The following is a 27,812-nucleotide window of genomic DNA, read 5'->3' as shown; positions in this document are numbered from 1 at the left end:
AGACTTCTCCATGCGCGAAAGCCACAATAAAATAGAAGCTACGCGACTGCTGGTTGACTAGCGGGGACTTTTGCAAACTCAGCACCGCGAGCATTTAAAAACGAGAAACGGAGACCGCTCCCGGTCTTTGTTAATTAATTCGACTTCCGCGTTTGATTGACGGGCCCGTGCCTTGTAGAGTCCTTTGCTTTAATTTGCACTGCACTTAAAGGAAGTTTGGACGCGGTTTAACCGGCAGGCCACGTATTAATTTTAAGTATCTTAGAGAGTCGTATTCTCAAAGTTCTAATTTGCCCTGCACTTAGGCGAGAATGCGGCCAGTAAGTAAATCATAGAGAACCATATTCTCAAAGTTCTAATTTGCCCTGCACTTAGGCGAGAATTCGGTCATTAAGTTTATTCAAAATTTCCTAAAAGCTAGTTTTGCGCCCTTTACCCTACGGGGGACTGGAGGACGTTAGCTCAACCAAATCAATAAAATTCATTAAAATAAATTACGTTAAAATTAAAATTGTGAAAGTGTAAGTTTTGTGGTTATAAAAATAAATATCAAAAGAAGTGAAATCAGTTTCGAGTTAATTCATTTCTTAAAAATAAGAAGCCCTTAAAGTAAGCAGCCCCAAATCCATCCAACTCCATCCGCTGCAAGGACCAACCAGAGGGCCAATTCAAGGAAAAGGCGCTAAAAGCGGCCCCGGGATCACGGATCCGGTAACAAAAAAATCCTGCAAAGAGTAAGTACATCTATTCTTAATAAAATCCGTGTTCAGTCTCAAACGAAGGCATGGTAAATTCGTCCGTCGAAAACGTCCCACATAAATAATTAAAACAACGGAATTAAAACTCCGTTGCGTATTCTTTAAACCGTTAGTCCAAACCTCCACCGTTTACGCTACCACTTAAACGCCCTTGGACATAACACCGCCATAGCAACCGTTGCCTAGCAACAAGACTTTACATCTTACCAAACCAACTTATTATTTGGAGGAAATAAAATCAATACACGGAGAAAAAAATTTTGCTATAGGAACTCTATAGTAGTTAGTCAGTTGTAAAAAGTTCCAGTAGGTTAACGTATTCCTATAGTAACAATACCGTTTGGCTCCTGCAACTCTACATCGTTGAGCTCTGAGAGCTAAACGTTATTTACCTCTCATAACTCTACAGGATTGTTCTGAGACTATAACGAATTTTTGGCATTCTGCTTAATAATTTTTTTTTACGATTTAGCATTGATAATTTAATAAATAAATGCGGCAGAATGAATTTATATTGCCAACAATAATTGTATATGACAAATAAGAATAGTATTATAATAGAAATAAAATAATAATAGAACTGATATTACAAATAAAAATTATTTGTAAAATAAAAATATGGTCGTCACAAAATTATCTTATTTTCTTAATTATATCAATAAATATTGGACATAAAATCACTACCGTATATGCACAAGAAAAGATAAATAAACGAAAACAAATTGTATTTTGTGTTGAATGGGGTCTTTTTAATGTATTCCGATAACTTATTACTTATCACAATAGATTCAACTAATAAATTAAATTAACAATCACTGCAAATGAACACGGAGAAAAAAGTATTGCTATTTTCACGATACAGTATGGTGATGATCATGATCCTCGTATGACTATACTTTAAATGTGCATATGCCCGATTTAGTAGATCGGGATTATTACGATCCACATGGATTCGGATATCGAGTGTCTATATTGCTATGGTTTATAGATGATTAAGTTGTCTTTAATTAAATGTTAATTATATTTTATTGTAGATTATTGTTTTTTTAGTTTTTTGGTATATTATTGTTATTAACATAAATAAAAATTCCTATTGTAGCTTGATTAGTTTAAAATTTTTGTGTAGATTATGACAGTCAAGAATTGGGTTAGGTTTAAAAATTTTTAAATAATGACTTACAGCAGTTGGACTTTATCTTATATAACTTTTTTTTTTATTTTTACAAATATTATTAGCCTGAAAATTTTTATTATCGAAATATTCATTTAAAAGAGGCAAATATTTTTGTCATAAGAAAAAAATTTTTTAATGGAATTTTTACTCCTTTATTACTGAACGTACTCCATACAATTATATTTTTTTGTATAAAATAGTATGGGATCATATCATTTATGCTAAAAAAGACTTTTATGAAAACAAGAATTTTATTTATTTAATACAATATATAATGTGCATTTTTTCTTCTTATCAACGCAGAAGAATTATATACAATAACCACGGACACGACATTAACACAGTTAACATAGGAAGATTTATTTCTTTACTATAGCCTTCAAAAATCGACACAAATTTTTCAAGATTCCACTTGTGTAATTTATCAACAACCCAATCATCCATATCGCTGTTGATATTAAAGAACTAATTTATGTAATTATCACTATTTCATCACCAAAATTGTAAACAAATCTACTCGTAAGAGTTTCAGACTAGGTTATGCGTGGCGGCGCTGAAGGCGTCGTGGATCGTGATAATCACGATCTGTTTCGCCGTAGTAAGGAAACGTTTCTTTATGATCGCAATACATTTTGACATATTCACTATACCATGGAAAGTTCGTATAAGAATCCGAAGTATAGAGTATATCAGATTATAATAGCGTGAAAATGACGATACTGTTTTGAGCTAATCACAATACTACGTTCACGATCCACTGGATCACTATAATAGCAATACTTTTTTCTCCGTGAACCTTGAAAAACCATAAATACAAAACTGTTCTAATGAAATTCAATTTGACAAAAAAAAAAAACTTATTTCCTTAAATAAATAAACTGGAAACTTAATTGTCCTCTTAAATTTTTAATAATATGGATGAGTAACAAAATAATTCTGTTTGTCATTTTAGAAGGTTATGAAATATGTCAGCGCACTCCACTACTGCGCAACGCAGAGCGCTCCCAACTATACCGTTTGGCTCTGAGAACAATCCCGTAGAGCTCTGAGAGCTCAACAACATTGAGTTATCAGAACTAAATAACATTTTGTTACTGTAACTCTACAACGAACAGTAAACTGTGTATAGTTGTGGTAACTCTACAGTTAGGTTACCAGAACGAAAATTTTTTTTCCGTGTAACATCAAATAAATCAAAAAAATCCCACGTGCTTACCACCTTCATATGTTTTTTATTTAAAAAAAAAAATTACACTGAAAAAAATAATCGGTAGAGGTTACCGATTATTTTTCGGTAGCAGCTACCGATTTCCAATCGGTAGCCTCTACCGAAAAATCGGTAACCTCTGCCGATTTACATTTACCGAAAAAACAGTTTTTGGGGCTTATAACTAAAGCATAAATGACATATCAACATGATTTTCATGTGACAGAAACATGATTTTCATGTGGCAGTAACATGATTTTCATGTCGCAGGCAATCCTTTATTAAAAAGTTGATGTAACATTTTCATTGTTGTCGCTTTTCATTACTATGGCAACCACTTTGGCAACGATTACCATGGCAACGGCTAAATAATAATGAATAAAATTTGTAAAAATGTTGATTAATTAAATTTTCAATAATAATCATTTTGACAGAAGCGTACTCAATTGATAGGTCTCGATGAGCGTAAAATCAGGATGAGCTTATGTCTTAAAAAATTTCAATAATTAGAAATTGACGTTGTATTTTGTCTACATGGAAAGAAAATTGAAGGAATTTTTACTATTTTACTATCGTAATTTTTATTGAATGAAATAGTAACGGTTGACTATACCTACTTCTCATTTCATAATTTTTACGATCTACTGTTGTAAATTTTATCCAACAAACAACACTAGCGAGAGACTTAAAAAGTCGAATACTATAGAGCGAATTATACAATATGTGTTTGTGAACTTTACAATTCAACTATTGTAAAAATTGATAGTCGGTTTTTGAAGTGAAACTTCTTTACGAAGGGTAAAATTCAACGATTTGAGGCGGAAAAGGGGAAGTAGCGCTAGAGGAGAAGCATTGAGTGAAAGTTTAAAGTAGGCGAGTGGGGGAATCGCTTGTATAGCAAGCCGAGCAAGCCTTATATATTTTAAAGAGTGGGAAGAGTTAAGGAGAGTCAAGTAGAGTGAACGAGTGCAGTGCGCGTGCGTCGTAATTCCACCACGTTATATATATATATATATATATATATATATATATATATATATATATATATATATATATATATATATAATGTGTGTGTGTATATATTATATGTATACCCTAGTAGAAATGAAATCAAGTTTTTAGCCAGTAACTGGCCAGTTTTACTAGACTTAAACCAGTAACTGGCCAGTGTAATATCAAGTTTCTGTCTAGTAACTGGCAAGTTTTACTAGAGATCTAACAAAACATTATGGCGGCTTTAGTGAAACTGTCAGTTTCAAATTCTGAGGTTATTAGGCGTTATTAAAATTGTCAAATAAATGCAAAATAATGTTTAATAAACGATATGATATAAAAAAGTTTCATTTATGTGTACATTATAAAATATATAATATCATTAGACTGATAGACTAATAATAAATCTTACAATAGAATAAGAAAATGATTATTTTGAATTGGAGATTTGTTTTTAATGCCCACAGTCGCAATTTATATAATGTGTCATTTTTTTTCACTGCATCCATTTTGAAATATATATTGGAAATTATTTACACGTTAATAAACACTAATTTTGATTTATTTATACTGTTTTTTAATAATAATTACTATAATGATGCGTACAGGTTAACAAAAAAAATAAACAAACACACACACCCACACACACACTAGTAAAGATACACTGTCGGTGTAACCAATGTTTATGACTTAGTTGTAGGTGGCGCGATTTCAAGTTTTTACTGGATATCACTGGCCAGTTACTGGTTTATATCCAGTGAAAACTCGATTATTTCTACTAGGGTATGCGTATATCAGCGGTCGCAAACCATTCTTATTTAAAACGTTTTGGTATAGATATATGCATAAATTAATACGTAAATACTTATAAATACATGAAAAATACACTTATTTGATATATATATATATATATATATATATATATATATCTTGTAAATAAATTCATATAATAAATTTTAGGGGGGGGGGGAGAGGAGGTTGGACTAATTGCTACCTTTACCGTAAACGAAAAAAGAAATCGGAATTTTTCGTCTTATCCGGGAATCGAATCCAGTACTCTTTGTTGGCAGCCGGAGACTCTCCTTCTACGCTATCCGAGGTAGACTACGATCATAGTCCTTCAAGATTTACGTAAACTCGGAGTCTAGCGCTGTGCACGGCCATTACTCACACTAATTGAAAAACATTCCAATTCAACTATTGTAAAATTTGTTATACTTCTTATAACGTGGTTTAGCCTGACCCGGGGATTTACCAAGCCAGGCTCACCGTTTATATTTGAAATTTTTGGCTTACTAAAAAAGAGAATTATTATTAAAAAAAGGGCGCCAGGAGAATGATCTCCAATTAATTACTACTGCGACTTCGGCTAGCTCTTACCTCTTCCTCAGGGTGGCGGGCCATGCTGAAATTCTCGTTGTTAAAAAATAGGACAGCAAACTAAACGAAAATTCTTAAAATTACTCGAAATAAATTCAGAAGAATTTAACAGAAAAAAATAACAATTTATTTAACAAAATATACGTCGGAGGTCGATATTAACTTTTAACAAAATTATTAAAACGTCGTAACTTAACGTTTCTCTTAATTTTAAACCAAATTTAAAACGTCGTCACCTCAATTTTATTTCTCACACTCGCATTCATACATCGGCAATCACACTATGTAATAACAGCATTACAAAAAAAAATAATCGTAAAGCGTTGAATCCTCGCGTATTATTTTGTTAATCAAAATATTTTACAAAATTACAACGTGGACTCGAAACGCTGGATTCAACACTGAACAAGAACGTGGGCTTACCAAGCAATTGAGCGTCGTCCTCATCGTAGCAGCTCGGAAAAGCTTCATGCGGTCGATTCGATAAATAAATTATTTTAAAAAAAATAAATACTTCAATACAATTTATCAATTAATTTCAAGTGAACAAAATCGCGACAATACTTCGAAATTAACTTTAGGTTGCGGAGCGCGCAAAAGCGCGTCCGAATCCGTCAACAGTCCAGCCTCGAATCCTCTTCCTCATAGAGAAGTACTCGCTTCTTCCTTCGTTGAAGTTGGTGGCGCTAGTCTTCATTTCCATTGGAATTGATCCCCGTCGATAGTTGATCTAGGTCCGTATAACAGTCAACGGACCTCCACGACAGTCTTTAGTCACCTCTGCTCCTGCAGTACTGACTAACCAACTGTCATCGATGGTGATCGTCGTATTGGAACGTGCGGCAATGCATCTTCGATTGTCCTCAGACCTCTCGGGTGCTTACGCCGCTCGGTGCCTCGCTCGCTTCGGTACTCGCTTATTATCGTCGTAGCTCTATCCTTGTCGCTCCAATGCATAGCCTCGTACTCGCTCTGACTCCCTCTGTCTTCGTTACTCGCCCAGCGTTACGTATTTATACAAAATAATTCATAAAAATTAGTAAAATTTTCATTCATTCACACATAACATTCACGACGTTGGATTCGAGCCTGGAAGGCTATAATACCCCAAGTATTGGGCGTTGAATAAAAAATCTACCACGTTACATTCTATAGGAAAGATACAGAGGCAGCACTGGAAATTTTAATCTCTTACTATTTACAATAGTAATATCGTACTTTTTCTAATCGTAAGTTGTAAAATTTCATGAATAAATAGTAAATTTTATTATGAAATATTTGACAATTAATAGTAATGGAAGTATTGTCCAGCTTTACAATAGTTGTATCGTAAATTTTCCCAGAAATTTTTTTCCGTGTACTGATATTTTTAACGATATAAGCTTTTTAACTTTTTAATAAAATATTTTTCTTTATACCTCGGTCGAAAGTACGCATCTTTTGCATCTATTTCGAGGCAGAAAGTTAAAGATTTGTGCATTTTGGTAAAGCTACACATTCGTCCTAGCTACACATACCGCGACTGACATTAGTCATTTGTTACTAACTATATTTTGTTTACGCTGATCATTTACGATTAATGGTACAACACAACTTGGTTATATTTCTTTCTTTCTTCTACTTACATGAAATATTTCATATGTAGATATAACTGCCGTAAGAGTGAGTAGATCATCCGATGTAACTTATAACCAAATTGTATTGTACTAAGGTTCAGTTTGACAGTGGCATGTGTAAAATGGATCAACTTTATTTAATTGATAAATTATTTAAAAAAATCTACGCAGTAACGACAATTTAATTTGATTTTTATTTATTGTTAATTTTCAGATAATATGCTCGTTTTTTTTTATTTTTAACCAAGAATAATCTTTATTGTGTTTGTTGAATTCAAGAAATTTCAGTTTTATTCAATCTAAAAATTTTTCAAAAAAAATGTTTGTTAATTATTTTTTATTTGATTTTACATTAATTTTTTTTTATTTGATGCCCCCCCCCCCCCTCGACCAGCAGCACTCGCTTCGCTCGTGCCGCAAATGTCGGGGGCAGGCATCAATTATTTTCGATGCAGTACATTAAATATTTTACGTACTTTCGATCGGCTATAAAGAAAAATAGTATATTGATAACTGACCACTTTGGTCACGACGTCTGGTGGCTAAAAAAAGTACTAGTTTTAGTGTGCATTTTAATACAGAATTGTATGTAATAATTTCAGAATTAAATAAAAAATTCAATACAAAATTTTTAATCACGATGGAAGTTATTAAATTAACGCCTCGTAAAAAAAATAAAAGTCGAGTTTATTGTGCTGTGAATGGTTGTGGTAGTAAATCACATGAAAATTTAGAAATAAGTTTTCATGCTATACCTAAACCAGGTAGCAGTTTTGTTTATATCGAAAATTTATTTGGAAAAAAAGAAAAAATAGATAGGTTTAAAGATTGGCAACGTGATTTAAAATTAAAAAATATAAACCCTCACATGAGAGTATGTTCATTACATTTTGAAAGAAATGATTTTGTTTTACCAGGTAAGTTAACTGTGTTTAACCTTAAATGAAGGATAATGAATATGCCAGTTACAAATAGAATTATTATTTTTTAATCATTTTTACAGATATAATTTCCAAAAAGATGACTTTAAAAAAAACAAGCGTTCCTTCGTGCAATTTAATGGATCGCAAAGTATCAATAGATGTTGAAAAAAATAAAGAGGCACGGCATCATCGTCAAGTTAATCGGAGTTTAAAAAAAATAGCTGTTGAGAAAAACAAAAACATTAGTGAGAATTGTAGTTTGGTGAATATAGAAAATATTGTAACTGATAAAAGTGAAGAAATGTGCTTTATAAATGATAATGTTGTTGAAATGCCTTTGAATAAATCATACAATGATATTGGAGTACAGGTGGAAACTTTATTCATAAATCCATCGTTCATGGATTTCATCAAAACAGAGGATGATTTCCGAACAGCTACGGGAATTCAATCATATCAAATGTTGGAAACTATTGTTGAACTTTAAGCTTTACATAAAAGTCAAGTGAGTTTAAGGGAAAAAGTAATTATGACTTATGTAAAATTAAAACAAAATATTTCGTATTCATTTTTATCGATTATTTTTAATAACTGTACACCAAGACATTGCCAACGAATTTTTTATCATACTTTACAAATGTTAAGTAAGTGTTTAAAACCTTTCATTCCTTGGACTTCAAAAGAAGAAATTTCTCGAAATTTACCAAAGCAGTTTGAAGGATTTGAGGATGTGAGAGTTGTGGTCGACTGTACTGAGATTTTTATACAAGCTCCAACAAAATTATGCTGCCAAGAAGTTGTTTATTCTCACTACAAATCATCTCCTACAATAAAAATAATGACTGGAGTATCACCAGGAGGGCTGATTACATTTATCAGTAAACCGTTTGGGGGAAGAGCTAGTGATACAGAAATATTTTCAAACAGCAAATTAATAAATTTATTGGATGTTGGAGATGGAGTAATGTGTGATCGAGGATTTTTAATAGATGAGCTTTGTGCTCGAAAGTCTTGGAAACTTATTCGACCGCCTTTTTTAAGAGAAAAAAAAACAATTTTCTAAAAGTGAAGCAATTTCGACCTCACGAATTGCAAAAGCTCGAGTACATGTAGAACGATCCAATCAACGAATCAAAACCTTTGCTGTTGTTGGTGAAACAATGTCAGTGAAACTTGTGGAAATCGTAGAGGATATTTTTAATGTGATTTGTGCTACAGTTAATCTCAGTTCACCTATTCTTAAAGATGATAAATTTATGAAAAATTAAAAATTATGATTTGCAATCTGTGTACTTAAATAAAAACAAAAATATGTAAATACTTGCTATTTCTTTTATTTATCCAACGAACAATTAAAATAATTAATCTTAATTTAATAGTACTTTAAATTATAATTATCTTTGGATATTTTCAGACTTGGCTTACATTATTATTATCATTATTATTAATATTATTATACTTAATATTAACATCGTTATTATTATTATCATTATCTTTTGTAGACTCTTACTTGATTGCACAAATTACATGTAGCATTTTTTGAAAAAATGCTTTTTTTCAAGCTGTAAGCATCATTTCAACAAACAATTTAAATAACTAATCTTAATTTAACATGACTTTAAACTATAATTATCTTTGGTTGTTTTTAGACTTGACTTACATTATTATTATTATTATCACCATTATTATTATTAACATCTTCATTAATATTATTATTATTAACATCATTATTATTGTCTTTTGTAGACCCTTGCTTGATTGCACAGATTACATGTAGCATTTCTTGAAAAAATGCTTTTTTTAAAGCTGTGAGCATTTTTTCTACAAATACACCATCGAATTCAACAGTTAGTATGAAAACTTGCTTCTCAAATGATGAATATACAACGAATGATGTTTTTTTTACATTGATAATAGCCATTCCAAGTTGCAACTGTCCATAGTATTCATGTTTTTTTTTTAAATAAATGTTCTCACCTTCTTTGACTAAAAATTTTCCAATTGAAAATTCAACGACTGTTTTGACATCTTTGGTTTTACTTTTGAAAGGACACTTAATTTCCAATAGTTCAGAAGGTTTTCCATCTTTGAAAATCACTCCATCGGGGGAATAAGCCAGCCACGGATTTTGCTGCGATATAATAAGGCCCGTTTCAATGACCTCTTTATTTGTGGTTTTCATAAAAACATTCCGAGCTTCTCTTTCTGTTTTTTTTCCCATAATCTGTATATTCAGATCGAAAATTTTTAGGAGAAAAATAAGAATCACATTTTTTTTTTTCCAATCCGGTCGCTTATTACTAGTGTAAGTAAAAAGTTGATAACAAGTAGATCCAGTAATGCGAAATATTCTCTCCTTATGCTATTCTGAATACTCTATATTGGTTTTTAAGCAAACATCTTGGTAATTTGTGTGCCTCAAACGTGTCTTTACAGCATTGATGTGAATACGTGACGTTGATAGCTTTAATGTTTTCCATCAAATCACTTCTTTGCGAAGTAAATATCATTATTAATCGTTTTTTTTCAGTATCTGTGATTTCAACACTGTTATTTCTATCAATTATAATAGGATCATGCCTCCCATCACTAAAAATTAATTAACGAACAACCAAACCACTAACTTATATCAATGAATCATAAAATTGGTTACTTATAAATATAATATAAATAAATATTCACCGATGCTTAACAAATGCTGAGTCTTTTAATCTTGCATAAACTTTTTCAGCTGCAAGGTTTTTTTGATTTTCAGTGAGATCGTTTACAGTACTCCATGCAGGACACTTCCGTTTTATTGTAGCAGTAGATATCACCTGCTCAAAAACTTCACCTTCTTGAACTTCAGCAAGATCTTCATTATAATCTTCTTGGGTAACACGGTTATTAACAACGAGTGGGTCACCGGTTTAACTTTTATTGACTTCGTTTTGACGTTTCAACTTAGAAAAACAAGCATGCAGGTGGATTGGAGTAGAATTATACTCTTTGACGACACGCTCTTGTCTATTTTTCCATTCACATTTTTTATCAGTACATGATAAAATACCAAGTTGGTCCCCTTTCCTAAAAAAAATAATTATTTTTTATTATTATTGTTGTGTAAAAACAGGTTTATGAAATCATAATAAATTCTTGACTGCAAAATGACATTTAAGGTTAGAAAGTTACGTACCGATAGCAATATAACAAAGTTGCAACCACATGCTTACATTTTTCGCCCAGTCCAGCTTTACATGAGCATTTCACTGATAAAATTTTCCCTGTTGAAACAGATCCATGAATTTCATGGGGTTTTTCTTTTATGTGGGAGCTTTGTAAACATAACGCTGTGAAACTTACATCACCGCTTGTACTTTCACTGCTTTTACCGCATTTAATTAAATGGCCCGCATCAAGAATTTTTTCTGGACTTACAACATTTTTTTGAGCTGGATTTGAACCAACCCAATCAAAAATTTCTTTTAAAGAAAACATAAATAAACTAAAAAATCACACTTACTTAATGCAAACTTAATGGGTCAACTATTCGGTTGCACACAATACGTAGCCATGTTTTTTAAGCCACGCCTTCTGGTCAGTTCTCAATACTACACGGGCAGAAGTTTGAGAGCTCTGAACTGCGCGCCGTGATGCCCTTAGCTACGCTTCGGGCGTAGGATATATTCCCAGCATATATTCTAGGATACATAATTTTTCCGTAGGGGATCATGGCGCGCAGAGCAGAAATCTCAAACTTTCTGCTCTAATAGTGTAATATATTATTATATATATGATATTACTTATATTTATGAAATATATAAAAAATTCATGCTGATTAGTTTTTAGAATTGATCGGTCAAGCCGTATAAAAGTTATTCCAAAAAAACCACATTTCAAAAAATTTTTTTATAGCATTGCGTGTCCTAAATTCGTATTTAGGACTCGCTCAACTGTTGACTTAAATAAACAATTATGAAACGAGTAGAGAGGAATTTTTTAGGCTACGGGCTCATATTTACGATCAATTCATACATTTCTGCTCTAAAAATTTGACTTTCACCGCAAAAAAAAACGTAAAATATATTTAAAAACATTCAAAGCCCAGAAAAAATATAAAATAATAAATAATTAATGATTAAAATTACATCTTTTTGTCGGTTATGATTCAGTGTGAAATATGCTAAAACCTCTATTAATGATTCTCAAATGTTTTTTATTAACGATTTCGCTCAGTCGTAAACATTATTCTGGTGTGAAATATTTTCTGAACATTATTTAATTTAACAACAATCTTATTCCGTTATAAATATGGACAGTGATTACAGTGATTTAGACGATGATTATAATGATTTTGTTCCTGACGAGATAAAAGAAAAGGCGAAGAATATAGCTTTACAATCAATGCCAACAAAATCTAGACGAATGTATGTGGCAACTTATAATGCTTTTAAAGCATGGCGTAAAGAAAATGTAAAATCAAATTCTTTTGCTGAAGATGTAATTGTAGTCTACTTTGATAATCTTTCTCAAAAATATGCCCCTCCCAGTTTATGGGCTTTTCATTCGATGTTGAAAACTACTATCAAAGCATTTGATGATGTTGATATTGGTAATTACAAAAAAGTAACGTTTTTTTTGAAGAAACAAATGTGTAAATACGTTGCTAAAAAATCTGAAGTTTTTACAAAAGAAAATATCGAAAAATTTCTAAATGAAGCCCCTGATAATAAATATCTTGCTACAAAGGTAATTAAATATTTATTGATATGTTTAGTATGAAAATGTCTGTATAGTCTAAACATTTGTTTATTTTATTCTTATTGTTGCAGGTTTGTTTAATATTTGGAATTTCTGGTGCTTTAAGAAGAAGTGAATTCATGAACATGAAACTGGAAGATGTCAAAAAAATTGATGAGAACACTTTATTTATTAAAGTTCCGATAACAAAAAATAATCAGCCTAAATCATTTACCATTAATGGTATATATTACGACTACGCAAAAGAATATATGGATGCTAGGCCCCAAACCTGTAAAACAGATAGATTTTTTTTTGAATTACCATAATGGTCGCTGTACTTGTCAGCCCATAGGATTTAACAAGTTTGGTTCAATGCCTAGAACCATTGCTGAATTTTTAAAATTAGAAAATGCAAAGAAATACACAGGACATAGTTTCCGTCGAACATCTGCCACATTGTTAGCTGATGCTGGAGATGATATGACAGTGATTGGAAGTCATCAACAGTAGTTGAAGGTTATATTGCCGATTCCGTTAACAACAAAAAACGTACTCATTCTATGATCACCGATGAAATTGTTTTGAATAAAAAAACAAATACTGTTGGATCCACTCCTCCATCTACTAAACCATCTCCTGTAATTACAAACATTACCGTTTTGAATAAATCAACCGATTCAGATGTTTCGACGAAAAAAAATTTTACAAAAATTTCAAATGTTTTACCAGTATTAAATGAAAAATTAATTAAAACAGCAGTCTCAATGTCCAAACCCAAAGATAATGTTTCATCAAACTTTGACCAACCTTGTTCATCAGCATCAAATGAAGTTAAAGTTGATACATTACGCCATCAAAAAAAAAATTAAATCTACTTTGCAAGAAAATACTGTTGCAAGAAAGAAAAATTCAACTTCTCAATTCGACGATTGTGAAACTCCTCATTCATTTATCTGTTCTACAGTATTTTATGATGAAGACTTAGGTTTGTGCGTGAAAAAATTTGAAGCGTCTCAATGTATGGTATTCCAAAACTGCCATTTCACCATTGAAGTTCAATCAGAAGAAAGATAAATATTCGTTAAGATTTTAATAATAAATAGAAAGTGGAAATTAACATTTTTAAGAAAATTAAAAAATTAATGTTAAATTTTATAATGCTAAAATTAAATAATGCTAAATTTAATGTTATTTAATTTTATGTATTGATTGTTTCAATGTATAAATTTATTTTTTGTTAATTAATATTAATCACTCTGGATTTATTATTTGATATATATTTGTTTCTTTTTTTTTAACTTTTCATTTGTTTTTGGGACTAGGAGGGCTCCGCCCCCCCCCCCAACCCCCCGCCGGGGCTTCGCCCCTGGACCCCACCGGGGCTCTGCCCCTGGACCCCGATTTTGGGCCCACATATATCGCCACATTTGTAATAAAAAATAGTATGTGCAACTCGTGTGACGTTGTCGATTACTACAATTAGATTATACTATTAGACTATTTTTAAGTAATTATTTATTTTAGCATTCTAAATTTTATTTATTTAGAATGCTTGCGGTCCTGCTATGCATGATATACTATTTTTGCTTTTGCTTAATTAATTTTTATATTTAAATTTGAATAAAACTGAAAACGAATTTCGGACACTAGTGCTACAAAATAATGTAAGATACTCGTGTCATAATCATTCATTTAAGCCACGAGTATCTTAATGTACTATTGTGCAGTTTTTTTGAGATTTCTCAAAATTTACTGGTTCGAATCGATCCAAATCATGCTCAAAATCTAAGTTTAGTCAAGCCCTTTCGAATGGCGCCAACCGCGATGAAATCGGTCAAGCCGTTCAAAAGTTATGAGAGGTTTACATACGGCCGCACACACACACACACACACAACAACCATTTATCCGTTATCTGGGAGTGATGCTGGATGCACGACTCAACTTCAAACAGCAGGTGGAACATGTCAGTGCCAAAGCGTCAGTAGTGAGGGCTAGTCTCGCACGGCTGATGCCTAACATCGGAGGCCCAATGCAGAGCAGGAGGCTACTATTGTCATCAGTAGTCACATCAGTGCTCACTTACGGAATATCCATTTGGGCTGATGCACTGGAAACCCAAGAATCATGGAGAAAAGCTGGACCAATATACCGACTGAGTGCCCTACGAGTAGCTAGTGCCTTCCGCACTATATCAGAAGAAGCAGTGTGCGTCATTGCTGGAACCCTACCTCTTAGAGTTCTAGCAGAGGAAAGACGGGCCCTTTACCAACGAAAAAGGTCAACTGCACTGAGCCCGGAAGAACTTAGAATTGAAGAACGGCAGAAGAGCATAGGCCGATGGCAACTACAATGGGATGCTGCAGAGAAGGGTAGGTGGACGCACCGTCTCATACCTCGGGTCGACATTTGGCTTAACCGGAATCACGGTGAGGTCAATTACTATCTTACGCAGATGTTGTCGGGACATGGGTGTTTTCGAGAGTATCTACACCGCTTTAAGCACGATGACTCTTCGGAGTGCCCGTCCTGCCCAGGAGCTGCTGAAGACGCGGAGCACGTCTTCTTTGTATGTCCTCGTTTCGATCCACAGCGTGAAGAACTGGAGAGGATCCTGAACCAGAGAATGCAACCAGATTCACTAGTAGAAGCAATGTTGTCATCAGAAGCTGCCTGGAACGGTACCGACACGTTTGCAACAGAAGTCCTTAAAGACTTGCGATCCACCGAAAGAAAAAGAGCAAATAGCAGAAGATAGAAGGAAGATAGTTAACACCTTAGCCACCAGAAGGAAGAGCAGTAGCTAGATCCTCCCTTCACGAAGTAATGCCTGACGGCGGTTTCCATGAGGGATTAGAGGAAAGAAGGAAAAGGGGTTTAGGGTTTAGTGGGTAGGGGCGTTAGTGTCGAGTTAGTATGACGCTGCGTCGAGTCGCCACATATCCAGGCCAAACAGCTATGCCTAGAATACGTAAAAAGGATTCCCCCCCCTAAAAAAAAAAAAAAAAAAAAAAAACACACACACACACACACACACACACACACACGCATACATACAGACGTACGGACATCATCGCGGAAACATCCGGAGAGGCTTCCTAGGACTTCAAAACTTCAACATCCGTTGAAAACTCGATTTTCGAAAAACATTTTCGATTTTCAAAAAATTTGAAAAAATTCTCAAAAATTTTTTTCAAAGGGTACACTGATAAAAAAATCCAAACAAAAACAGTTTTACTGTAAAAAAAATCGCGCCAAGTCCACGTTCATAAGACTATTAAGAAAAAAAAAATTTTATTTCTTTACAAAAAGATATAAAATAAAAAATTAAAAAATCCAAGTAACTGATATGATTGTATATGATTTTCGGAAATTAAAAAAAATTTTGTTGTAAATTTAAAAATTAAAAGAAACAATTTTGGAACGTATTTAGTGTGCATGGTTACAAAATATTTCACTTTTTATGAAATTTCTAAAATCTATCTGCTAAGATTTAAAAAAAAAATTGAAGTACACTATGACGCACACCAAGTACGTTCCAAAATTGTTTCTTTTAATTTTTAAATTTACAACAAAATTTTTTTTAATTTCCGAAAATCATATACAATCATATCGGTTACTTGGATTTTTTAATTTTTTATTTTATATCTTTTTTCACTGTACACGGGAAAAAATTTCTGGGAAAATTTACGATACAACTATTGTAAAGCTGGACTATACTTTTATTACTATTAATTGTCAAATATTTTAGAAGAAAAAATACTATTTATTTATGAAAAAATACAATATTGCTATTGTAAAAAGTAAGAGATGAAAATTTCCAGTGCTGCCAGAAAATCTGGTAGTAAATAGAAAATAAAAAATTATGCCACTGAGCTAAAGGTTTTAAGTCCAATAGCGGCTTAGCTCATCAAAAAATTCGATTTCACATTTAAATAATACAGGAAAAATTTTTTTTTGGTTTCAAGTAGACTTTTCATTATTAAAAAAATTTTTTTTCGAAAAACCTTCTAATAGCTTTTGTAGGAAATTAAATTTTCTACAAAAATATCTCTACAAAAATTGGACGAAGACTGTAGAACCACTATTTTCGAAGTTATAGCCCGTTAAACGGTAACATTAAAAAAAATACACATTAAATTCCATTTAATTTTCATTTTATTACTCTTACATGAATAATTTAATTTTATTGTACATTTTTGAGCATTAAAATTTTTAATTAAAGTATTGACTCGTTTCAATATAATAATCTAAGTCAAATTTATCTAAAAATGGTAACATTAACGTTTGCTTGTTAGCATTTAGAAATTTTTTCCTGTACATAGCTACAACTTGCAATAAGTACTGTTTTTGCTCTTCATCAGTTAAGCTTTTATTGTAGGCTTCCATCAATTGGACCGCCCGTTCCGCAGTATCATTAACAACGTGTAAATTTTTTAAAATTTTGAGGCACGTATTGTAACTTTTGTCAGATATCCACTGATCAAGATGTAAATTTAAAAAATCAGTTGGGAGTTCCACCCTTTTAAAAATAATCATCGAGTCTTCTGATGCAAAGTTATACAATTCTTTGTTTAGTAAGGAATTAATATTAACATTTTTTACATTAAATCGTTTAAAGTTTTTAATTTGACTTTTTTTTTTCTGAATTGATTCAATTAATTGTAATTTGATTTCTGCGCTAACGTTATTATCAAATAATGACAAACAAATAAGTTATTCAGATAAATACCACAAGTGATTGCTGAATTTTTTTGACGCTACTTCTGAAATATTTTTATTTATTTTTTTATAATTCAGTAAATCTTTCATAAATTCTAAATCCTGTCGAGGAGCTTGGATTGCTGAAGGCGCACAATACCATGCTTTTATGTATACTAATACGATGAAAATACAAATGTGGTGGAGTCCCGAAGCCTCTGTCCGGCTGAGTGAAAATTGTTCTTGAAACAGATAAATTTTTAAGGAATATATTGCTTTAAATATGCGCGAAAATATGATTTCAATCCATAAGTGTTATTGTTCGGTGAACAAGGCCCAGTAGCGATTAACTCGCTCCTGGGGGACTCCCAAATTCAAGAGACGCACCTTTTTACCGCTAGTTCCCGCAAAAACTAACCGCCTATGAAAGCTTAGCTTGACTGATCACTCCATGTCTCGGTGGTGTGATTGGCTGATCGCTCCGCTGACATGCGCAATCAGCCTTCTTCCCCAAGTCGACGAGGAAGAAGACGCATTATTATTATTATCTTTCGCTTCCACGCTTTCGTTGCAACTAGTCGCCATTAATTCCGCTTTACTTTCGCTTATTGTTAATTAACCGCATTCTACTATTTTTATAATTTAAATTGCTTAAATTAACCGCTAATAATTCGCTCTAATTTGTTACAGATAAATTGCGTTATTTGTGCATTTATTTCACCGCTTTTACAGTGCCGGCAGAGTGTTCACCCACGTGTCAACCGGTATCGCTTGTGCTAACCACGCTGTGTATTATAAATCCGCTTTTATTTAAACAATCCGCTATTTAACATATTAAATATAACTTGTATTTAGTGTAAATAAATTTATAGTGTTAATTTTGATAATAATTTACGCGTTTTAATTGAGATATCCAGACCTAAACCTGATCCCCGCTTTTCCGCTTTTTCAACATTTTTCAGTTATTATTTCACAATAGTAATAACTATTTAATAATAATTTGACTTAGATTATTATATTGAAACGAGTCAATACTTTAATTAAAAATTTAAATGCTCAAAAATGTACAATAAAATTAAATTATTCATGTAAGAGTAATAAATTGAAAATTAAATGGAATTTAATGTGTATTTTTTTAAATGTTACCGTTTAACGGGCTATAACTTCGAAAATAGTGGTTCTACAGTCTTCGTCCAAAGAGATATTTTTGTAGAAAATTTAATTTCCTACAAAAGCCGTTAGAAGGTTTTTCGAAAAAAAATTTTTTTAATAACGAAAAGTCCACTTGAAACAAAAAAAAAATTTTTCCTGTGTTATTTAAATGGGAAATCGAATTTTTTGATGAGCTAAGCCGCTATTGGACTTAAAACCTTTAGCTCAGCGGCATAATTTTTTACTTTCTATATACTACCAGATTTTCTGGTATAGCAGTAAAAAAAAAAAATATTGCCTAAAAATGACACACCCTAATGTATATATGAAAAATATATCAAAAATGCATGTGAGTACTCAAATGAAAGATCTCGTTAATTAAGTGTAACACCAGGATGAGCTTATATCGTTAACAATATCGGTAACGATATGAGTCTTAGTTTACCTCGGATAGCGTAGAGAGAGAGTCTTTGGCTGCCAGCACAGAGTTCTGGGCTCGATTCTCAGATAGCATGAAAATGTCGGTTTCTTTTTTCGATTACTGTACAGGTACCAATTAGTCCAACCTTCTGTCTCTCTCCCTCTCTAATATTTCTTTTAAAAAAACCAACTGTAAATTTTTACAATAGTTGAATTGTAAAGTTCACAAACACATATTGTATAATTTGCTCTATAGTATTCGACTTTTTAAGACTCTTGCTAATGTTATTTGTTGGATAAAATTTACAATAGTAGATCGTAAAAATTACTAAATGAGAAGTATAGTCCACCGTTACTATTTAATTTAATAAAAATTACTATAGTGAAATAGTAAAAATTCCTTCACTTTTCTTTCCGTGTATATATTTCACAAATGTATGAAAAAAATCGTGTGAAGACTCAAATGAAAGGTCTCGATAAGTGTAACACCAGAAGACCTTTCATTTGAAGTACGCCTCTGTCAAAACGTCCGGAGTCGAAATTTAGAGCCTATATAGATCCCTCTAACCCGGAATAGATCCGACTGAGAGCCCTGTAATCCTTTAACTCCGACTTTGAACCCAGGGATCCGAACATTCACCGAGAGGTCCGATTTTGAACCCTCACGTCCGACAATATCAGTCTTTTAATATTAATAAATTTCTATTAATTATTTTTAAAATATTTATGATGATAAAAAAATTAAAGGTTAAAAAAATTTTTTTTTGCTTATCAACTCAGAATCGTCCAAAACGTCAAGATCGGTAAAAAATTTTTTTTTAATTTACCAACGCCAAAAGGGCGTATTTCAAAAGTATATATGCCCTTTCGGTTTTATAAAAATTTTTCTTAGAGTCAAAAAGGCGTATAAAGAAAATTATGTTTTTTATTATAAAACATGAAAATAATGCAGCATCGCAGAAGCAATATCATAATACTGGTAAAAAATGAAAAATTAAACTATAAAAAGGAGTAAAATGAGCAACGAAAAAAAATTTTTTTTTTAATTTTCTTAAAATTGTCAAATTTTTTTTTCAGTTTTATTTGACTCTATTTGAAACTCTCGAAAATTATCCAATTTTGTTTCTCTTTTTCTTGTTTTGTAATCTATATTGTAAGATTCAAATTAAGAAAGAATTAACTCTTTTAAAAAATGACTATGATGATTAGATATATTTGGGTCATTCCATGTCAAATCGACCAATAGTTGGAATGGACCCCTTTCGATTTGGATACATACTGGTCAGAAGTTTTCTTCCATCATAAAACAAAATTCTGCCAAAGGAAAAAAAATAAAAAATTTTTTTCAAAAGATTTGCAAATTCGAAATTTCGCGATTTTTTCAATTTTTCAATTTTGTTTTTGTAATATCTCGAATGCTATTATAGATATAGGAATTTTCATTCGTTTGTTTGAAAGGGGACACTTGGGGCTATTAAAAAAAACATTTTGGAAAAAAATTTTGAAAAAAGCCAAATTTGTCAATTTCGGAATTTTTGTAAATCGTCAAAAATGACGGTCGACATTAAAATTTTGGCTCGATTTTTTTTTATAATACCTTGCTCTGATCTTAAAAGATCCTGAAATTTTTAGAACTGTTTTTTGTTTTTTCAAAAATATGAATTTTTGAATTTGAAAAAAAATTTTTTTTTGTTTTTTGTAACTTCTAAATAAGGTAAAGTTATGCAGATACATAGTATTGTGATTTTGAGCATTAAAAAATTAAATGCACGACGTGAAAATATTAAATAATTAATTAATTTCAACTTTTTTTTTCATTATTTGGATGCAATCTTAAAGTCAGACTTAACACATGATATAATTTCTTATTTTTTTAACGCATTATATATTTTGTCCGTTTATTCACTTCAATTACAGATTTTAACGCCAAATAACTCCAACCGATATTAATTCGAATAAAAATAAGAAATAATGGGATGAGAATATCTATTTTTTTCGTTCTTTCGAAAACTTGTTTACTTACAAATTTCTGCACATTAATATTGCTTAATCTCGAATTTCAAATTATTTCCATGTTAAGAAGACGATTAGTGGCTTCAACAACTTCAAATGAAGTAAAAAAACGAAAAAATAACGAATTATATCATGTGTTAAGTCTGACTTTAAGATTACGTCCAAATAACTAAAAAAAGTTGAAATTAATTTATTATTTAATATTTCCACGTGGTGCATTTAATTTTTTCATGCTCAAAATTACAATACTATGTATCTGCATAACTTTACCTTATTTAGAAGTTGCAAAAAACAAAAAAAAAATTTTTTTTTTTAAATTAAAAAATTCACATTTTTGAAAAAACAGAAAACAGTTCTAAAAATTTAGGATCTTTGAAGATCAGTACAAGGTATTGTACAAAAAAATTTGAGCCAAAATTTTAATGTCGACCGTCATTTTTGACAATTTTCAAAAATTCAAAATTTGACAAATTTGGCATTTTTCAAAATTTTTTTCCAAATTATTTTTTTTTTTCAATATCTTCAATAATACACATATTCATTTGCTGATGATGGTTCAATTTGATAATTTGAATATTTGACCATTGAAAACTTTAGATTCATAGCATGTATGAGCCCATACAGGTCTTAAATTTTTCACTAAGTCAGGTAAATGGATTAACAAGTGTTTATTTAATTTATTGTTAAGCCAAAACAATTGCGTATTGTCAAAATTAAAATGGTCTTAAAAAAATTAAAATATAACGATTTACAGTTGAATTTTTAATATTGATAATTTTAAACATTATAAGTTACAGTAAAATATTAAAAATATACAAAAGTATGTACAACATCTTTAGAAATATAAGAAGTTGACTTTGTAACGTCCACGTTTTCCAAAAATTATATAAATAAAATAATAATTTATTTGTCCCCGGCTCGAAATTTGCTCGCCGGAGTCCAGGGTCATAAACGGGGATTACATTATCAATAACAAAATAATAAACAAAACACTTTATTTTAAATAAATCGAAGAAAAAAAGAAAAACCTCTTTATTGGCCTGATCATGTTAATAAACGATATAAATAATATAAACAAATTAAACAATATAAACAATATATTAGAACACTCTTCTCACACATACTCTCACTCGCCGTGAGCGTCAAAATCGCGAACTAAACTTCAAAAGCTGGTTCCCCGCTTCCCCAGGAGACTAGCCGTCACCCCTGGGCCTAAACCTCTACCCCGAGAGCGAATGGAGAGTGTCCTCTTCGCCCCCACCTACACGGCTTATGATCACCTACCGTACCTCAGCTGAAGGCTTCGGCACGGGGAGAAGCACTTTCATCCGGTCGGTTCATGATACTTACCTGAGCCTTGGTCAGACTCCAGGTAGAGTATCATCCTCTGGAATTACTTGGTGAAGAGTATTCGCCCGAGTAATTCTCCCGAGAAAGCTACTGCTTGCTTTATCGAGCCAAATTTTGGCGTTTATCATTTTTTGCCTAACTCTCTTGTAACGAAAAGGAAGAGTCGTTTTAGACACCTGTCCGGTGTTCTCGAACTAGCATTCAAAAATAATTATTTATTATTTTAATCGCAATTTTCTTCATTTTCTATCCATTCGTCTCGCCAATTTCTAAGTTTTTATTTTTGAAACTCAAATCTTTATTATTTTAATCGCAATTTTCTTCATTCTCTATCCATTCGTTTCGTCAAATTCACAATTCTTTATTATTTTAATCGCAATTTCCTTCATTATATATCCATTCGTTGATTTTTCCATACTAAATTGTCCTCGGGACTTATAAAATTTTCGCTTACCTAATTTATTTCTTACAAAATAATAATCGTCATTTCTTTCATTTTATATCCATTCATCACTTTCCCATACTAAATCTTGTTCGGAACTTAGAATAATTTTCCCAGTCTTTTAATTTCTTTTACAATTAATCCGCTCGGCTTCGTAATAATTTCTCACACGCTTATTTTCTTAATTTAATCATACCTTCGGTAACAATAATATAAAATTATTAACTAAATAAATACAATAATTAAATAATAATCGCCGCACTAATAACAATAATTGTTTCTATTAATTTTTAAGTAATTAACTAAAAATAAACTAAAATACTCAAATACAAAAAGTAAAATCTGGGTCATAACTTTTGCATTTTTTTAATTAATAAACATTCGTAAAAAATTGTTGATTTTCATCAAAACACAATATTAAATAACATAAATTTTATAAATAATAAGCCGTCACAATTCGTCACCTTGTAGATTTAGTTTATAAGAATGATGAGATGTGCATTAACTCATCGGTCGTACGGTGTAGGGGTTAGTTATCGGTCTGGCAAGCGCGTGGCTCGGGTTTGAATCTCGGTTAGAACGGAATGCGAATTCCACTTTAATTCTATAAGTTGCGAAAGTTAGGATCAAATTAAGAGTCAAACGGTCTAATCTTGCATTAGCTTTACATCAAAATCCAAATAAAAAAATGACACTTAAAAAGTTCTTTTTTTATCATTTTTTTTCAAATGGCATGGGCCAGACTTGAAAATGAACTATTATTATTATTATCATCATATTGCTGTTATTGTGTTGTTATTATTATTATCATAAAGTAGGGTACAGGGGTTTAATATCGGACCTAATTTTTATCTCTACCAGCTCCAACTTTGGACCTTCTAGTCTCAAAAACGGAAATTTCGGCTACTAAAAGGTCTAAAGTCGGAGTTAATTTAACATGCCACTAGAATCTACTTTGAGCCCACAAGTCCGAGTGGAATCCTACTTATGGAGTTTCTACGTCGGCGTTAAATTTCGACTCGGGCGTTTATCATCGAAAATTTCATCAATCAATATTTTTACAAATTTTAATTAATAATATATAACCGTTCCCATGATGGTAATCGTTACCAAAGTGATTGCAATACACGGAAAGAAAATTGTACGAAAAATTACAATGAAAACATCGTAATTTTTAGTATAGGACATTGTAGTGCCGGACCAGAACTCAAACATCGTAATTTATACGATGCAACATCGTAAATTTCTATCACTCAAATTAAAAAAAAGTTTAGGTTACCGAAAATATAATTCTGTATCACCGAGGAATCGAACCCGGTGTCCTCTCCACCACAAGTCCAAGGTTTATCCCCTTACACTATCGGAAGGAACATGTGAATTTCTGTTCAGTCACATAATAAGACCCTCCATACAGTAGTTGGTCATCTTTCGGTGGTGGCGTCGCAAACTACTGGACTCTGTCTCTCTTTTATTAAAACATATAGTATGCGTTCTTATTCACTTGCTCTTGCGGAAAAAAAATTTACTAAATAACATCGTAATTTTCAATAATTCAAATTGTATTCTGTAGACGGCAGTATCGTAAAAATCAAGTTACTGAAAGTCTAGTCCTAGATTACGATGTTACTACTGTAATTTTTCATAGGATTTTTTTTCCGTGTAGTAACAAAAAGCGACTACAATGAAAAAGTTTCATCAATTTATTAATAAAGGATTATCTGCCACATGAAAATCATGTTGCTGTCACATGAAAATCATGTTGACATGTCATTTATACGTTAGTTATAGGCCCCAAAAAGTATTTCTTCGGTAAATATAAATCGGTAGCCTCTACCGAAAAAAAATCGGTAACTTCTACCGATTACCAATCGGTAGCCTCTACCGATTATTTTTTAAATGTATAATCCCAAATAAGATAGCTTAAAAATTCAAATGAAATTTTTTTTCCGTTCGGAATTAAGGTAAAATAGTATAAACAATTATTACATAATTTATAGTTAATAAATTATTTTCCTTCAAGTCACAAAAATAAAACAGTAAGTAGAGAGTCTAACAAAATTAAAATTGTTTTCATTTCATGTATTGCACTTTCGACAGTGTTTTCAAATTTTCAAAGCTGATAAAATATTTTTTTTACTTGGCTTATTGTCTGTTTAATTCTTCATCGATTGTTTCTTCCTCAGAATGGCTCTTAAGTGAGGAAACTTTACGGCTCTTAATTTTATAAACTCTACCGCTTTCTAAATTTATCATTTATGCTTTTTCATGCTGCTACCCACTATAAAAGCATAGAAACTAACTCTACTAATTTTTGTAAAGCATTTAAGTTTATTTAAGGAAATTTGGAATATATTGCCGTATAAACAATGGCTGTAGATTCTGAAGTACGATATGATACATCATAAATTAAAAACTTTTACTAGATACAACTATAAACTATATCTTGTCGTGATATTTAACTTACTCATATTATGATTATCCTTTTTTTGACGATCTTTTGCAAGAGCATGAATCTCTGCGTCGGTGAGTAACAATGGTTCTGGTTTTATTTGCAAATCTGGTAAACTAGTTGTGTGACTGCCGGTTTGACTATCTTTCAGTGAACCATTTTCAAATGATAAGATGTCATCTAAGAGATCTTCTGCCTAGTCAAAAAAAAAAAAAAATAAAGAGAAAATTTATAAAATAATTTAAGTCAAAGTAAAAAAAAAATAGAAAAAGTCAAAAAGCTTGATCAGTGATCATAGTTAAATTTTAACATAGTTTTAGATTTTTAATAAGTGATTTGTAACGTTCTCATGGATTTAAAAAAATTATTATACGCAAATTATTTATTAAATTTCATACAGAGATTTTCGTTGCTGGTACTTCCAACGAGGTAACGGAAATCTCTGCGATAAGAAATCGCCATGGCTTGTGGATAGTAGAAACATGCAATTTAGTATAGGACCCCCGGGCTTTAACGACGTTCTCGGAGGTAACCCGAGATCAAAAATGGCTGAAATATATCTCTGTACAATAAGCGGCATGATGGCCGAGCGGGTTAAGTCATTATCCCGTTAGTTCGCTCGCACATCATGCCGTGATGCGAGGGTTCGAGCCCCGACGGTTGTTCGAATAGTTCCAATACCAACCGTCGGGGGTCGCTCCCGTAGCTGAACTGTACTGGTATGGGTTTTCTTTGTCGTTTCCCCATCGCCACTATTCCAACAACCGATAGAAAGGGGTGAGGAATAGGATAAATACAGTACAGAAAAGCACAAGTCGGTCCACAGCCGCAGTGATAATAATAAGATTTGAGTATATAAATGTGCGAAAAATAAGGTTGATTATGTAGTGAAAATACAGGAGTGAAAAGAGGACGTGCTGGGGTCCAAAAAAGCGTTGAATAAACAAGGACAGTATAAAAACACAGGACGGTGGCGCACTCGCGGAATGCGACAGCTACCATCTACTCAGCCTTGTAAAAACCAAGAACGGTATGCAAGTAAAAATCGAAATAATAATATCTCTGTACAATTATGTAGCCTAATTAATAGGCAGTCAATCGAGGAACTTTATAGAGCAAGGAGCTCTGCTCCGTGTTCCCTCGACCAATCTATTAGTTTTCTTTTATTATAATTAAATGCAATAGTTAAGTAGTGGTTAAGCAGTTAGTCATATTTTCATTTATTTGTGACACCTAGCTTAAATCCGTGTCATTTTACCCTAAATTGTAATAATTATCACGAGTCTAGCTGTTCGGCCCACCTGAGATCGATTGATTTTTTCATGAGAGCAACCTGAGATTTTAAATTATTAAAAAACATATACGGGAAATCCGAGATATTACTGATTAAATTCCAAATTTTTTTTTTAACTTCCCGTTGAGAAAATCGAAGATTTTCAAAATTCGAGAAGTTATTGGTTTCACCCCGTTTTGCGAAAATTGAGTTTTCATCAGATCTCGACGTTTCAAGATCACAGGAAACTTTCCTGACTATTCCCGCGATGGTGTCCGTGCGGCTGCATGTGTGTGTGTGTGTGTGTGTGTGTGTGTGTGTGTGTGTGTGTGTGTGTGTGTATGTGTGCATGTATGTAAACTTCTTATAACTTTTGAACGGCTTGACCGATCGGATCGAAATAAGTGGCGATCCAAAGAGTTTCATTGCCATTAAATTTCGTGAAAATTTGAATCAATTCGGTTCGTTAGATTTTGAGAAATCTCAAAAATAAAATTTTCAAAAAATCGTTTTTTTGGAATAACTTCTAAACGGTTGCACCGATCAATTCCAAAAACTATCCCGCTCTTGTTTGAAAAACCACTTTGATTGCCACCAGTCCCGTCAAAATCGGTTGATTCTTTCGAGAGTTATCGAAAACGAAAAATTTCAAAAAAAGTGTTTTTTTTGGAATTACTTCGAAATTCTTCGTTTGATCGATTTAAACTTAAAATTCGTTATGAGGTTTCAAAAACTGTGTCGAATGCCACCAACTGCGTAAAAATCGGTTCATTCATTCAAAAGTGATTGCGATTTGAAAATTCAAAAAATAGTGTTTTATCAAACTTCTATCAGACTTCTGAGCTCGAAGAGCTCAAAAACAAAATAAGTGAAATGTTGAGCGTTTAGGTATGGAGTTAGCGGGAAGTTGCAGAGATGACCTTTAGGGTCAACCGTTTTCCTAATTTTTTTTTAATTGAAATACCAATAAACAATGTGTAATATCAGTGTTGCCAATGTCCGGGTAATTACCCATTTTTCGGGTAATTCGACATTGAACGGGTAAGTGAGCAAGTAATTGAACTTTGCCAGGTAAAATCGGGTATTCAACTTATTAAAAAAAAATTATTTTCAAGTAAATAAATAAAAAATATTTTTCCACATATTTTAGTTCATATTTTACCGCTTGCCCGGGAAAAATGATCAGAACATGATCAGACATGAACAGGCATGAGTCTTCAGGCCTGATGAGACATGAAAAA

The 27,812-nt window shown here is 32.0% G+C and overlaps 1 protein-coding gene across 5 annotated transcripts in view; it reads right to left on the bottom strand.

Annotated features, from left to right (window-relative positions):
* Nucleotides 1–27,812, bottom strand: part of LOC123259302 (transcription factor EC) — a 435,681-nt gene that overhangs the window by 86,138 nt on the left and 321,731 nt on the right. For all 5 annotated transcript variants that reach the window (XM_044719664.1, XM_044719665.1, XM_044719667.1 and 2 more), the window contains one exon: nucleotides 25,314–25,494. In XM_044719664.1, coding sequence (XP_044575599.1) covers nucleotides 25,314–25,494 — 181 coding nt within the window. The remainder of the gene's footprint in view (nucleotides 1–25,313; nucleotides 25,495–27,812) is intronic.

This window comes from Cotesia glomerata, linkage group LG2, assembly GCF_020080835.1.
Source record: "Cotesia glomerata isolate CgM1 linkage group LG2, MPM_Cglom_v2.3, whole genome shotgun sequence".
NCBI lineage: Eukaryota > Metazoa > Arthropoda > Insecta > Hymenoptera > Braconidae > Cotesia > Cotesia glomerata.
Note: the sequence above shows the minus strand (reverse complement) of the source record. Positions and strands in the feature narration are given on the sequence as shown.